The following is a 16631-nucleotide window of genomic DNA, read 5'->3' on the forward strand; positions in this document are numbered from 1 at the left end:
CTTTTATCTTATTTATTTTTTTATTCTTTTAGCCGACACACCTCTCTCCCACGCCTTCTTCTTCTTCACGATGGCTTTTCGACTGTTTTTTGTTTCTTTTTTATTGAAAAAAATTGTATAGTTTAGATGTATTTTTTATTTTAAGATTTTGAAATATATAATCGTAATATAAAATTTATATTTTAAATTGTGTATTTTAAAATATAAAGTTTGTATTTTGAATTATATTATATGAAATGTATTTTTTATTTTATATTTTAAATTGTATAAATGGAAATATAAATTTTGAACTTCTGATTATGTATTTCAGAATATTTTTGAATTGTGCATTTTAAAATTTAAAATAAAAATTAAATGATATCATTTTTAAAATTTGTTTCAATTTAGTTTTTATTTTTGAAATTTTTTATACAATTTTGTAAATACTATATTAATAACTTTCAAGTGTTAAGTGTTAGTTTATCATTTTTTTAAAATGTTTATTTTTTAATTTTTATTTATTGTTTTTCATTTTGTTAAAAAGTAAATATTTATTATGTGTCTGACATTGTGTCATGTGAGACCCTTAATAATTAGCAATGATAATTTCTGTCACATCACCATTAATGCACGCCACTTCCATACTCAGCCATTAAAACCCACTCACCAATCTAATTCACCACTCTGATCTGCACTGGAAAACGCACCACGTCACACGCTCAGGGCTTTAAAAACGCACCAAACACTGCATGCACGCACGCCACGTGTCACGAGAGAAGTTTCCAATTCAGAAGTGGGTGTGCAGGTGTCAGCAGAGGAGACGCTCGTCCGTGGGGCGTGGAAATTAACAAAACTTTAATTTTTCGAAAATCTCTCTCACCTGCACGCACTCATCTTCTACCTCTGAACTCACCCCTTCATTTCTCTCCAACTTCTCTCTAAAACCTCCCAACTTCTCTCTACTATAACTCACCAAGCTTTTCTCCGATCACGTTTCAGCACTGTAGGAACGTTCGCTGAACCGAGAGCTACACATTGGACCGAACAGTTTCAAGAACTGAAATTGGTAAGTTCTCCTTCAGTAGCTCGTCCTTAGGTTTTCTGGAAACCAGGTTGTTGGCTGCATGCAAATGTGTAATCTAAAGGATTCATTTTTCTGTGGTTAGTTTTGTTTTAAGAAGAGTCAAGAGGCATTGAGGGTAGAATACCGTTAGCTGGACGAACCAAAAATCTTGTGTTAGGACGTGTCCTCCATTGATCCGGGTAAGGGAAGCTTATATGTTTAATTTATACTTGCATGTTGTATGATTTGATTTGGATGTATGAAAAGTATGTTGTTTGAGCTGTTAGGAACGATCACTAATATTACATATGTTTTCTGTTGGTTGAAATGCATGTTGATTTGGATACGTATGAAAGGTGTATGACTATTGTATGGTTGGATTTATTAAAATGATGAGATCTGTATAGTATGAGAATTGATCTTGGATATGAGTTTATGAAGTAAGAATCACATGAGAAAGGTTGAGTTAACTTAGTAAAAATCTGAATATGAAAATTTCCCTATGATACATTACGCTCGTCATCGTACGGTCTTATACCGTTCGGTTTTCCTGAAAAAATACTTAGAGTAGAATTCTTTCATTTGGGAAGAATTCAATTTGTGAACGAGCGTCCTTATTTCGAATTACTATGTTTTGAGCGTTCGGCTCAACATGGAGTTGTCGTACGCCTTAAATTAAATGGTACTGAATTAAGTAACGTTCGGTCTTACACTGAGCGTTCGTCCTAAATAGCGCTCGGTCTTATACCAAGCGTTCGTCCTAAATAGCGCTCGGTCTTATACCAAGCGTTCGTCCTAAATAGCGCTCGGTTTTATACCAAGCGTTCGTCCTAAATAGCGCTCGGTCTTGTACCAAAGCGTTCGTCCTGATTGGTTTTCGGTCATCTACCTAGCGTTCGTTTTAATGTAGTGTTCGGTCTTAAACCGAACGCTCGTCCTTATCTTTGATTCCTTAACGAACGTAAATAGCGTTCGTCCAAATAATTAGTAAATTTACATTGGCGCGTTCGGTCATTGACCGGCAGTCGACCCCTTTTAAACAAAAGATTCCCAACATAGTTAAGTATTCTTCTTGATGTATCTTCGTCCAAGTTGAGTCAACCTGACCTCTTGGTACTTAAAATATTCTGAAAATGGTCGTATTCCTCTGGAGTCTTTCTGATTGATAATGGGTTATCCTAAGTCTGGCTTTTAACGTTCGTCCTCTTCCTTCAGAACGTTGAACGTTCGTCTTTTTAAGAAAGTGGAACATAGAATGAAAATGTTATGAATATGAACTATTAAGACGTGTGAACACTATATTACATGATTGTGAAATTATGGAATTTGAACGAGCGTTCCATGGAGGAACGTCTCATATTTGTTGAATATTAAATTGGTAAAGTATGACTGTGGCTATTGCTAATGCTGGCTTGGTCCATCCTGATATTCCGTGATACTCATCTTCATGTAGAGGAGAGTAGTTCATGTGTGGGAATGACAGGAGGTCCTTAGTCCATAAGTTAACATGGGCGACGTAAGAACGGACTAACCTTGAGTGGCAGCTGTTGAGTGTATCCCAGTTACTACACCACTCGGGTGCAAGGACGCCTGTAGCTACACGGTTCATACAGTCCGGACGGTCGTCATATATATATATGTATAGATGCTACATGATGTTATATGTTAAACTATGTGTTTGTATGGAATGAAATATTGTATGTGTTGATGTATAACTTAAACTATATAAGCTTACCCTTTCGTTTTTCCCTTGTGTTGTCGTCCTGTATATGTACGTTCGTTCTGTCGTTGCAATGATCATCCGTGTGGATGTGAGCAGATGGAGGGGCGTCATTTGAAGAGGTGCTAGAAGAAGAAAATTTGGAAGACGCTAACCTGGTGGATGTGGAAGTTAAAGCCGAGCCTTAGAGCGCTCGCATGTTTATTTTATTATTTTTGTTAAGTTTAATTGTGGACGTTCGGTCATAGTTTTGTAAGACCGTTCGTCTTTGAACTTCTACCTTTTTAACGTTCGGTATTTCTGTATGTTATGCCGTTCGGCTTTTAACGCTCGTTCGGTTTCGTAAGACTGCACTGTTTTATTAGCTTAATGTAATTAATTCTGATTATGGTAATTACTATATTTTGGGATGTTACATGTCATGTAACGTGATATTATAATTTGTTACTATTATACCATATGTCATTAACTTGTTTTAATTTAATTATTATATTTTTATTATTATTTTAATTTAGGTTCATAAAAATGAACTTCTATATAAAATTTGGTTAAGTTTGTTTAGATATGATAACATTATTAAAGGAAATGAATGCACATGTAAAGATATATGAAAAAAGTCATTGTACACATGAAAATATACTTGAGTAGATTGCTTACTCATAAAGACATACAGATTATAATAAACAACCTAGTTTAACAAATTCAAAATTCAATCAAGTGTACTGTGTATTTAGGAAATAATTAAGAGAGGTTTTTTTGTTGTCTTTATCTCTTAAACAAAGTTAGAAGTAGGAAAAGCCAAATTAATAAAGTATGGATGGAAGATGTTTTTTTTACTTTTCTTAGTAAATTATCAATGGACAGATTTTTAAAATTAATGGACGGTTGCATGATATGACTTTTTGTAAATGAGTTGTGAATATATATAATATGACTTCAAAGTGAAGTTAGGTTACTTCTATTTGATTTTTACATGATAATTGTTTCATACAAAAAAAAAATAACAATTCAATTAGAATATGAGGATTCCTTTTTTAAAGTTTAAAACTAAATTATATTAAAGTTTTGAACATGAGTTTAATTTCATGTTTAAGTTTAAAATTTTCAAATATGTTTTTTTTTTCATTTGAACCAGAGTTATGTAAGAATTACAAAAACTTATATAATTTGATTTGAACTAAATGATAAATAATTAAGATTATTTCAATTCAAACTCAAAAGAGAATTAATCAAAGTTATGTGTGATCCACACAACTTTACTTTTAAAAGTAAGAAATCATGTCTTACATATATAACTTTTTTACAATGAAATTGAATTATGTAAGTATACATTTAAAAATTGTCTATATTTTAATAATTTATAATAACAAAAATTATGAAAGAATTAGATGAATTATCATGAGAAAATCTTTGATGAAAAAAAGTGTTAAGGGCTCTCTAACATTTTTACTACAAAGTAGTAAAATGGTTTTAGAACTTGAATAGTAAGTTATGTTCACAAAGAGGGATAATAAATAACAAATAAAATATTTTAATTTATTTTAAATTTTTATTTACATGTATTTTGATATTTTAATTACATTTGTACTACTTGTTATTGAAAATAATTATCTCCAATATAAATTACTATTAAAAACTATAATTTCAAATTTAAAATTGCTAGTGCATTTTTTTACTTTAAAATTTAATTAGATAATATATTTTAAACCATCAATGGAATGATTTATTTTTAACTCAATATTTTGTAAATTAATGCATTTTCCTTCCCATCATTTAAGTGTTTATACTCTAAAGTATATATATCTTATTAGACAAGAAAGATATTTATAACAAATAATTATAAAACCACCCTGAGTTTTACAAATATTGTTTTTTTTTACAACCTTACATACCTTATTCCTCTTATGAGAAGCTTCATCTTGTTCACCAAGTTCCTTTATGACACTACATCAAAACCAAACAAGGTTAAATAATATCTTAATAAGACCCATAAAACAACAAAATCATTAAATGGTCAAAAAAATTAGAAAAGAATTAAAACACACTGAACAACAACAAATGACTTCCCAAACGAACGCTCCAACGACGGCATAACGACGAATACGCGTCCCTTTCGGTGTCCGTTGCTTCCAAAGGTTCCAACGATGGCAGATGTCTAGCTGGTGAACGGTGTCGGTCAGTAAAACGGTCAAAACTTTATCAAACGATGCTTCTCCTCACCGTCATGCGACTTTGTTGGGTCGTCCTTCTCTCTAGGGTTCTCTCTAACCCAAACTCAGATTCTAATTTTGAAATCACAAAATGAACCTCGTTATTTGAAACCCTAAAACACTATATTTCCACGTCATTTTCCTTTTGCTGATTTATTTTCCATGTGGACCACTGAAGTTTTGACATGTGACCATGTCAAAATATGTTGTCAAAGTATCATTATCTTTTAAATTTTTTTAATCTAACATATTTCACGTAAGGTTGCATGTACCATCTTATCAAAATCAAAATGATTAAACCTTATTCTAAATTATGAAAAAATTCTTTAAATTTACATTTTAAAAATAAATTACTTTTATCATCCTTCAAAATATAATATGGGAAGTAAAAATAATATAAGATGTGTTTTACAATTAAAACAACTAAGTAGCAGGTAATATTAAAAGAAAATTAGTTCTTTGATATTATATTATTTTTTATGTTATATTATTTTTTATGTTATATTATTTTTGATGATAATACATTGTTACTTTCATTTCTACTCTACATTAATACTATACTGAAAACCTTTTATATTTATTTTAAAATATAAAATAGTTTTTAAAAAATCAAATAAAAATAAAATATTAATTTTTATTAAGTTTTAAATAAGAATAAATAATTAATTATGTTTGTATAATTTTTTATTATTTTATTAGATAAGAGTGAATTATCTTAAAACAAATAATATTTAGATAGATCAATGTAAAAAAGAAAGCTTTGATATGCACTCCTCATTGATTTTCTGACACTAAAGTTAAAAAGATTGTTTTCCTTTAACTGGTAAAAGGTAGTACCCGCTCAAGAATAAATTTAGGTCCCCAAGAAAAACTAAGAAGCCAAAAGAACATCTCAGCCGTTCATCAGCAGACACATCTAAACGCCAGCTCATCTATCCGCGCTAAGGTCCGATAGCCAATCAGAACTACAAAACATTTCCCTATATTTACAATCCTCCAAGTCTTTCTTCATTCACACCTTCAATAGCTTTTCCATTAAGCTTTCTGAATCTCAATTCGAAACCCTAACTCTTTTCAGAGCACTAACTTCTGCTCTAGATATGGCACCAAAGGCAGAGAAGAAGCCAGCAGAGAAGAAGCCTGTAGAGGAGAAGAAGTCCACAGTAGGAGACAAGGCTCCGGCGGAGAAGAAGCCTAAGGCAGGAAAGAAGCTTCCAAAGGAGGGAGGAGCTGGCGGTGATAAGAAGAAGAAGAGAAGCAAGAAGAGTGTGGAGACATACAAGATCTACATCTTCAAGGTCTTGAAACAGGTTCACCCTGACATTGGTATCTCCAGCAAGGCCATGGGCATCATGAACAGTTTCATCAACGATATCTTCGAGAAGCTTGCCCAGGAATCTTCTAGACTTGCCCGCTACAACAAGAAACCCACCATCACTTCAAGGGAAATCCAAACTGCGGTCAGGCTTGTATTGCCTGGAGAATTGGCCAAACATGCTGTCTCTGAGGGTACCAAGGCTGTTACCAAGTTCACCAGTTCTTGAACAAGTTATCTTATTTCTGACCTGTGTTCTTGATCCCTTATGTTTATTAGTTGTATCTATTGGATCTAATGTTGTAATCTTAAATTTCAATATGTAGGGTTTTAGTTTTAGTTTAAATTGAAAAAAATGGGATTGTGCACAGCCTCTATGTATTGAAATGATTAAATTGATGCAGTGTTTGATACCAAATATTCATGTTCTAATTCCCTTCAAAAGTTTTATAACTGGATTCGAAATATTTGTTGTGATATAAAAGAATGAATTAATCTCAAACAAACAGGAGAGATGAAAAAAATAAAAAACCTGGCCATTCATTTCTTTGCGAGCTGTAGCAGCTGCAGTCTCAGAAACAAACCGCACAAATCCATAACCTCTTGATTTCGCAGTCAAATGATCACATATTACTCTTGTTTCTATTCAAGGATTGTACCTTGTTGTTTAGTCTGCACTGAAATTTAGATATAAGTTATTATTCTGAAGATGGCTACATTGGGATGAATTAAGTTTTTGAGGTTTTTCATCAACTGTTTTGTTTTTTCTGCCTTCGCATTCAGTAGCTTAAACTCCTGAAAATTAATATCTCTGTTTGTAGAGACCGATGAACACATCTATTAACACAATATGAAAGTGACACAATCTATGAATTCAATCTTTAGACACATGATTTGCTGATGAATTCAATCTTAGACACATGATTTGCTTTTCCCTGAAGTAAGAGCCAAGGCACATGGTAGTTTGAATTGAAGTGTTCTCAGAACTAAAAGCCAAGACACATGTTGGTTTGAATGTGAAGTGTTATCAAATGTCTGCATTAGAATTTGTAATTCAAGGAGTTTCGGTTATACGGATTGTCACTCAATGACAACAGGAAATGATCATTCCTTTTTCCAAAATCTGAGAATTCGTGTAATGGTCAAAATACATTGAGAAACTTTTAAGTGACCAATTATAATGAATAGCTAAAACCATTTAAGTGCATGTGAAAATAGATTGGGAAACTAAATGTAAGTTTCAAATGGTTACTGTCAGTGCACATTCATTTGGCCATCAGTAACATTGCAAAAAGAAAAAGACAAATCAAACCTGAAAAACACTGAGCTGCAAGTTATATGGTCTCAACTATCTTATATTAATATTGTTGCCTGCTAGTTTCCAAAACCACACCATTAAATCCATTACAAAATAAGCTTAACTTGGGCGTATAAAACCTCAGTGTCCTAAGGAACTTGACCATGATGTCAAAGTCCTCATAATATAACAAGTGTTTTCAAATAATAATGGGACAACAGAACTATAAAATCTTAAAACAAGAATAACTCAGAAATTCACAAAGAAAGACACAATGCAAAACTCGTAAGTTAATATGCTGCAACCATGAATTGTTTGACGGACTTAGTCCCTAGCCTTTGTGTGCATAAGTAACCCGAATGCGTCTTCCATCCAGTGTCTGTCAAAGAATAAGGAGCAAGGTTCATACATAACAATGTTGGGTGACATAGAAACAAACTTCTTTAGCCAATAAGTCCGCATATTTTCAAAGATTGTGATATAAAAGAGTGAATTAATCTCAAACAAACAGGAGAGATGAAAAAAATAAAAACCTGGCCATTCATTTCTTTGCGAGCTGTAGCAGCTGCAGTTTCAGAAACAAACCGCACGAATCCATAACCTCTTGATTTCGCAGTCACATGATCACATATTACTCTAACTGATAAAAGAAAAATAGAAGAATTTAGGGCAATTTCAACATAGTTGTATGACCAAATTAGAACCAAAAAATGAAAGAAGATCTTAGATTTTAACCTTCAACGATTTCACCATGTTTCTCAAAGGCATCTCTCAGAATCGATTCATTGGTATTCCAGGTAAGTCCTTCGTTCCAAAACAAAACCAAAAATCTCCCAGTTAAAATGGAACATTTGACCTAAGCTATAAGAACTCTAAAATGAGCAATTAACATTAGGTTTTAGAAAAGAAAGTAGAGACGAAAGAAGTTGGAGAAAACCTGCGACAAACAAGTTGGCTGATGAATGATGACGCACACACAGAAATCTAGATAAGAGGGAAAGAAGAGGGTTGCCTTTCGTTAATGCACTGGTTAATTGCATGATTGTGAACTTTCAATATAACACATTAAAGTGTTTTTGTCGCGGACTTAGAAAGAAACAAGAAACTGTTGTTCCTTGAGACTAAGAGTGAAAAGGAAGACTGCGAATTCGCTTGTTGGGCTTAAAAGTAGTTTATAGGTCCTGTGTATTACTTCTAATTTGAGCTGCAAGTATATTCCTGAAGCTAAAACACACTCAATTAGAAAATGTTCATTTTGTTAATATTCTCACCAAAAAAAATTAGCAATTACACACGGATCCACTGTTTACTAGACTTTAATATAATTAAGCAATTCACGTAGACTAATTATCAATAACAAAAACATACAAATCTTTTAACAAAAACATGAATTAAAAGTAGTAATTTGGATGAACTTTCCTACCTATCAAACATCTTTTTTCAGTTTAGTTAGAATCCGACTCTCGTAGTTTTAGACCTCAGCCACGTGGCCCTCGTGGCTAGGCTTTCAGATCATAAATCAGCTTCTCCTTGTTTTCTTTTTTACTTTTCCTGTTTTCCTTTTTTATATTTATATTAATTCTAAATTTTATTATATTAGTAATACTTTTTATTATAAATATATACACATATATTTTTAACTTAGTTTATATTTATATTTTTAAATATTATTTTTTTATAAATTATTTTTACATTTATCTCGACAAAATTAGGATAGTTGCTCTTCTTTATTTAAATTATATTAAAAAATATCAAACTAATTTTGTTTATGTTTAGAAAGAAAAAAACAAAATCAAATAAAAACTATGATCAATCCTAAAAAAAAAAATGGTAATCACTACCAAGTAGAAAGCTCAAATCCAAAAACTTTAAAGAAGAGAGGCTATATCTAGTAACCATAGTAAAATAGAGTCCTAATCCAAAAATTTTAAAGTTTGAAAAAATTTGAAATCTTTAAAATATGAATTAGACCAATATCGAGGACATGATCTATATTCATAGGATTCAATGACCACGATCAAGGGTCTTAATAAAAAAATTTTAATTTTAGAAAAGTTTGAAATCTTTAAAAGACTAACTAGACCAATCATGAGAATAATGTTTTATATTTACATGATTCGTTGACCATTACCAAGTAGAGGTCCTGATCCAAAAATTTTAATTTTTTAAAATTTTTGAAATTTTTAAAAGATGAAATAGACTAATCCGTGTTCATGTGATTAAATGACTATTACCAAGTAGAGGGTACCGATTTAAAACTTTAAATTTTTAGAAAAAATTGAAATCTTTTTAAGAGATAAACTAGACCAATTCTGAAGAATAAGTCTATAATCATACAATTTAGTGATTATTACCAAATAAAGAGTCTTATTATTAATAATATTATTATTAATAATAATAATAATAATAAAATTAAATTTCATTTAGAGATGATAGTTTTAACGCAGAAACACTACGTGATAATAAAATCACATTTTACAAATGCACGTGACTCATTTTTCACAATTATTTCAATTTACCTTTCTTTCTTGATTCCTTGTATTTTCTATATACACAAATGTCAACATTTAAAATCAATTTTTTCATAATCATTAAATTATTTGAATGCTACTTCATCACTATTTACCTCAATTATAGATTAAAGGAAAAATATTACAAATCTCAATATCAAATGACAACATAAGATATTACATATTCAACATATTCATTCGACACATCATATAATTACTATGTAATTAAAAAATAAAGGATATATCTCGAATCGCTCTAATTATTTTATTTCTCGTAATCTCAAAGTACTTGATAAAGATAATGATACTAAATAATTGCTCTAGTTTTATTCTTTGAGGTAAAAGTATGATTTAGAGGAATTGAATGATTTCAAGTATAAAATGGAGAGAATTGTTATAATATATTTGTTAATAAGTTGATGGGAATCTTAAAGTACTTAAGAAAAGATGCTACCCTACAAGCTTTATCCTCTCTTTTTTTTTCTTTATTTTATGATTTCCTTCTAATTTGATAAGATGTTGACTGAAATTAAAAATTAGTAATTCTTCCAAAAATAAATTAATTTAATATTATTTTTAAAATCATAACTAGTAATTCTTCATATTTAAAATTTAAAAGAAAATAAATTACTTTTATCATCATAAAAATATAGTATTTGAAAGATAGGAGGATGATAAAATTAGATAATATATATTTTTAAACAAAAATAATATAATAACGGAAACAATTCAAGAATGGTTCTAAATTTATTCCATATTTTTATTAGATAGGAGTGGATTTTCTTAAAAGAAATGTTTTATTTTTCTTAAAAGAAAATGTATTTTCATAGATGAAACTTAAAAAGGATAACTTAAGTTTCCATTGTAAAACTGTCTTCCTTTCATCTTAATCATAAAAGAAAACCGTGGGTGGGACAAGAATATATTTAGGCACCAAAGCAAACTAAAAAGTAAAAACAACATCTCAGCCGTTGATCAACAGTCTCATAAAAACTCCAGCTCATCGATCCGCGACAAACCCCATTAGCCAATCAGAAGACAAAACTTTCCCTATATTTATAATCCTCTTAAACTCTGATGATACTCACAACTTCATCTGCTCTCACACCAAGCTTCTGAAATCCCAATTCCAAACCCTAATTTACTTCAGAGCTCAAAGTTCTTCTCTAGATATGGCACCAAAGGCAGATAAGAAGCCAGCGGAAAAGAAACCAGCGGAGGAGAAGAAGTCCACCGTAGGAGAGAAGGCTCCGGCTGAGAAGAAACCGAAGGCAGGGAAGAAGCTTCCGAAGGAAGGAGGAGCTGGTGACAAGAAGAAGAGACACAAGAAGAGTGTGGAGACATACAAGATCTACATCTTCAAGGTTTTGAAGCAGGTTCACCCTGACATTGGTATCTCCAGCAAGGCCATGGGCATCATGAACAGTTTCATCAATGACATTTTTGAGAAGCTTGCCCAAGAATCTTCTAGACTTGCCCGCTACAACAAGAAACCCACCATCACTTCAAGGGAAATCCAGACTGCGGTTAGGCTTGTGCTACCCGGAGAATTGGCTAAACATGCCGTCTCTGAGGGTACCAAGGCTGTTACAAAGTTCACCAGTTCTTAAACAAATTATCTGATTCCTGATCTGTGCCTTTGATTCCCTATGTTTGTTAGTTGTATCTAGTTGATCTAAAATTCTGTTTCTAGATTTGAATCATTAGATTCTAGGATTTAGTTTGCATTGAAGAAGTTGGATTGTGCATATCCTTTGTCTGTTGAAATGATAAAATTGATCCTTTAGAAGTGTTTCAAAATCAACTCCTTTCTACATGCTCTGCAGTTTGTTCTAACTTGGTTGGGAAGAGTTTTATAATGAAATAGTTGTATATGAACTTCATTTTATTTTTATAAACTAATTTTATCTATTTAAAGTATTTTTATTTGATGTCTAAAATGAATAATGCAATGTTTAAATATTACAGGATACATATATATATATATATATATATATATATATATATATATATATATTATGGGGCACAATCTATGACTGGAAAATGCAGGTGTAGGTATTATGTTTTAATAGGAATTAAGATATATACACTGGATTATAGTCAAAGAATCATGGATTGCAGCTTTCTAGGTTCTTAAAATATTTCAGTGAGCATTGTCTATGTTATATCCTGATTTTATTTTACAGCAACATTTTACTTCTTTAGCTATTGATATTTCAATTCATACACGGTGTTTAAGGGCATGAAAATTGTACATAGTATGTTTCAAGAAAAGAATTAGATTATATTTCATTTATTCTAATACTTAATAACTTTTTTGTATTTTTTTTAAAGCAAAAGTCTATACAAATTTTGTTGTGTTAATTCACAACAATACTTATTAATTTTTACACTGATAAGAGGATGAAGATGAATGTCATTTCATTGAAGCTGATGTCTAAGATGATTGTTTGAAGCTGATGTCTAAAATGATTGTTTGACTTCGTTATAATTTGTTATTTGTTCTAACATGTTGTCCTTTATTATAAATTTGTTATTGTAAATTTTAACCAATCCCATATTCGTACAGTAGTTTTAGAATGGAATGTACTTTGTTTGATGTTTATGTTGATTTGTTAAATGCATTTCTTATATTTGTAGAAGATTAACATGTTGCTATTGCTATATACTATTGCAAAGTAAAGCTCTTTAAAGGTGTTACTTTTAGGAGTAAACAAAATTAACTAAACTCCAGTGATCAAGGAAATGATCTTTACAATGGTACAGGTTGCAAGTCAATAATATTCCAAAATATGTTATAGTAATAATAGAAAAAAAATGTTGGTAATAAAATATTTATATGAAGAATGAAGTTGACTCATTCTTATTCAAGCATCCATTTCAAGGTTTAAAGGATGCAATTTTCTATGTCTATGCTTTATAATAATAATGAATAAAAGTAAACGATAAACTTTCTCTAAAGTTAGACTTTATCTTCCTTATCTGATATTCACACATGAAAAACTTTATGTAGTAGTTTTTAGAGTGAAAAAAAAAGGTTTGAAAATACTAGTTTTAGATGAAAATAGAAATGTAAACTCTACAACTACAAATGTGGTTTAATGAGAGGTATACAAATGAATCTTATATTATTCTGACTATTTCTGAATTATTGCATTCCTTTATTTTTGGAATCCCGTTTTAAATATAATAAGGTTTATCTCTTTTATATATGTCAATGACAATGGATTTCTGATTTGAGAAAACAATCGTGTATGGATGTTCATAGCAAATACATGCATAGATATTCGAAAAACTTAACCTTCATATTGGACAAAACAATGATTACTACCTTTAATATTACAATGAATTTGGATGTTCAACATTATTGAATTGATAAGAAACATTATGAAGATGTTAATGTCACTTATTTTAAATCTTAATTATCATTACTATTTCAAACGTGATATCTACTTTTAACTTCTTAATTTATTTTTAATTGTTGTAGAAAACAAAATACATTTATCTAAAAAATAATTAGGGTTTTGTTCACTTGAATGGAGTGGATTTGGGGGAGAATGATTGAATGAATTTGAGAGGAATTTTTTGTTGTTTATTTGAGTGGACTTTGAAGGTAAGTGAGAGTGAATTTGGAAGTAAAGTTTGTGAGAATTAGTGTATAATTTGATTGATATGACAGATTAAAAAAATTTATTTCCAAATCCACTCTCACTTACTTCCAAAATCCACTCAAATAAACAACAAAAAGTTTACCTCTGAAATTCATTCAATCACTCTCCTCCAAATTCATTCAAGTGAACAAAGGGTAGATGTGCTGCATTGGTCAAAATTCTAGTATAGTTACACTTTACGACTATCATGTCCTATTGTCACTTATATATATCGAATTACACTTACAACATATAGTTTAATCTTTGGTGAAATTTTTATAACAAGGAATCTTCCACACCTTTGTAAAACAACCATATAGTTTATCATGTATTTATATTTTATATATTTAAAAAGAAAAAAAAAATGGGGGATTGACACATTGTTTTGTCAATGTTAGCTTGAATAACTTCTCAAGTTTACTATTAAAAGTTTGACTTTTAAGCATGTTTAGCTTAGCTTAATTTATTCTAAGTATTTTTATCTTGATTTTATGTCTTCAGTTTATCCAATTTCACTTTATGCTTTAGACAATTATTTATTAATAAGTATATAACTGTATTTAGTTTGGTTTCATACCAAGAACAATTGTAACTAAGTTCTACAATTCTCTCGAACAATTATTTATTAATAAGTTTGTAAATATGTTTAGTCCAATTTCATATCTTGATCGTTTATAACTTGATTTTATAGTTGAAGGATCTTTAGCTCAAATTCACCCAATGAATATCTCTAACTTGCTCTCTCAGCTTAAGTGATTTTTTAATATAAAAATAATGAAAAATTATTCCATTATTTAAAGAATAAATGAATATTCTTGATTTATATTAAAAGTTGTACAATTTGTATGGTTTATCATTAAAAGATATGCATAGCATAATTTGTATTAACTTATTGATTAATCACTAAAATATGCACACATTAAATCAATTAGAGAATAAGTTTTTTTCACCAATCTTTATGCAACGATCTCTACAATAATCTTTAAACACTTTTAAACACTGACTCATGAACTAATTATTGTGCACAAAGCTTTGAACATGAATAAATATTATACATTAGTTTTTGTAGTTTTTGGAAGGGGTTAATATATTTTTACAATATTTCATCCTATGTTTATGTTCCTAATGTGTACTATTTTTCAATCAAGACTTTGAAATGAATGTTTGTAAGATACTTCAACATTCAAATCAACATTAGATCACATATAATAAATATAGGTTTAATCCTTTTCGACATCCCTATTTGTGCAGGATTGTCTCAAATAGGTCCTCGTTTTCTAAAGTGTGTCAAAATGGTCCTTAATTTTGAAAATTGAAATCAATTGAGACCTTCCCGTTAAGTTGGCTGGACGGCGTTAAAGAAATTGATGCGTGGATTGCTGAGATGACCAAATGGTACTGACGTGACACAATACTGTTGTTGACCTGGCTTAATGGTGAGTTTTTATATTTAAAAAAGTTAAATTTTTAAATCAAAACGCAACGTTTTAATTTTTAACATAATAAATGAACGTTTTAAATGAAGAAATCCCTAAATAAAATGATTCAAAACGCAACATGTAAAAAACAGTTAACAAATAAAAATGTTGTGTTTTAATTGAGTGAAGAACGTTTTAATTATCTGGGGGAATTTGGAAAATTAAAAGGGATTTGAATAAAACCCTAAATTGGAAGACTGAAATCCCAGAAATAAAACGTGTGCCTAAGGAGAGCAAGAACGAAAGAAGCTTTCACATCTCCACCAGCGAGAACGAAAGGAAGTCGCTCCTCCATGGAAGCACCGGAGAAGAAAGAAAGCAACCAGAAAAAGGAATTTCATGGAGCACCACTTATGAACGCTGAAGAGCATGACGGTTTGCTTGATTTTGAAGAGATATTAGTCAGAAAAAAAAATGAAACAGAATATTTAATTTGAATTGTTTGATAGAAAATAACAATTTGAATTTGAAACGTTTAGTTGAATTTGAATTTGAAACGTATAGTTGTCCATCACAATTAATTTGGCAAGCTGGTGAGGGGACAAACGCATGTACAAATGGTTTTTGCAGCGTGAACGCGATACCAGATCTGCGAGTGAAAGGGTTTTGCCATTGCCTGCATCTGCACGAGCTGAACCTGGGAAAAGTAGAAGCTTCTTGATGTGGGTCTCCCACGCATAGAAGAAGGAACCCTAGAAAATTGAGAATTTTCTTAGGGTTCAAGAAAAAAAGGTGCCATTTCTCAAATTTAGGGTTTCAAAAGGATTATAATTATGATAAAAACCAAGAATGATAGCAGAAACCATATGCGATACAAAGATAACTAATTTAGGGTTCTCTGCAAATTTTAAATTAGGGTTCTAAAAGGATTCTGATTTAGGAAAGGTTTAATCATTTGTTAATTGTTTTTTATTTAATAATTGTGTTTTGAATCATTTTATTTCAATAAAATTTAATTTGTAAATCAAACAAATCCAACTCAGTAAACCGTACACTGCCACGTCAATAATGTCATCCTGCCACGCACGCTCAATTTTAACGTCGTCCACCCAAATTAACGGTAAGCCCTTAATTGATCCAATTTTTCACATTCAGGGACTTAATTGAGAAATTTTACAATACAAGAACCTAATTAAGAAAACTCTACAGAAATAGAATGTTCTAAATAATTAAACCATAAATATAATAATAAATTAACCGATAAATCATGTCTCTTTTATATAATTTTTTTTATCTAAATGAATTTATACTAAATAGGTTAAACTTATTATAAAGATATTTAAAGTGTGCTAATCATAGTCTTAATGTTTTCACTAAAATATTTATAATGAATACTAAAAGATATATTCCGAAATGCTAAACATTATAGCACTAAAAAGGAGTAAAATAAAAAGGATTCAGACCAATAA

General features: G+C 30.3%; 2 protein-coding genes and 1 long non-coding RNA gene across 3 annotated transcripts; 2 read left to right on the forward strand and 1 right to left on the reverse strand.

Annotated features, from left to right (window-relative positions):
* Positions 1–760: 760 nt before the first annotated feature.
* On the forward strand, positions 761–3108 carry LOC128196820 (uncharacterized). Its single transcript, XR_008249222.1, has 3 exons — positions 761–1045; positions 1146–1242; positions 2862–3108. It is a non-coding gene; the product is annotated as an uncharacterized LOC128196820 (long non-coding RNA).
* Positions 3109–5965: 2857 nt separating this feature from the next.
* Positions 5966–11898, forward strand: LOC108319572 (uncharacterized). The gene is made up of 2 exons (XM_052878258.1): positions 5966–6513; positions 11063–11898. Exons 1-2 carry the CDS (start codon positions 6073–6075, stop codon positions 11702–11704), a joined length of 1083 nt encoding a protein of 360 aa, XP_052734218.1. The 5' UTR covers positions 5966–6072; the 3' UTR covers positions 11705–11898.
* LOC108319634 (glycine-rich RNA-binding protein 4, mitochondrial) lies at positions 5987–8770 on the reverse strand. Its single transcript, XM_017550831.2, has 4 exons — positions 8522–8770; positions 8320–8388; positions 8118–8224; positions 5987–7963 (listed from the first exon to the last, which is right to left on the reverse strand). Exons 1-4 carry the CDS (start codon positions 8622–8624, stop codon positions 7916–7918), a joined length of 327 nt encoding a protein of 108 aa, XP_017406320.1. The 5' UTR covers positions 8625–8770; the 3' UTR covers positions 5987–7915.
* Positions 11899–16631: the final 4733 nt, after the last annotated feature.

The sequence above is a fragment of the Vigna angularis genome, chromosome 5 (assembly GCF_016808095.1).
Source record: "Vigna angularis cultivar LongXiaoDou No.4 chromosome 5, ASM1680809v1, whole genome shotgun sequence".
NCBI lineage: Eukaryota > Viridiplantae > Streptophyta > Magnoliopsida > Fabales > Fabaceae > Vigna > Vigna angularis.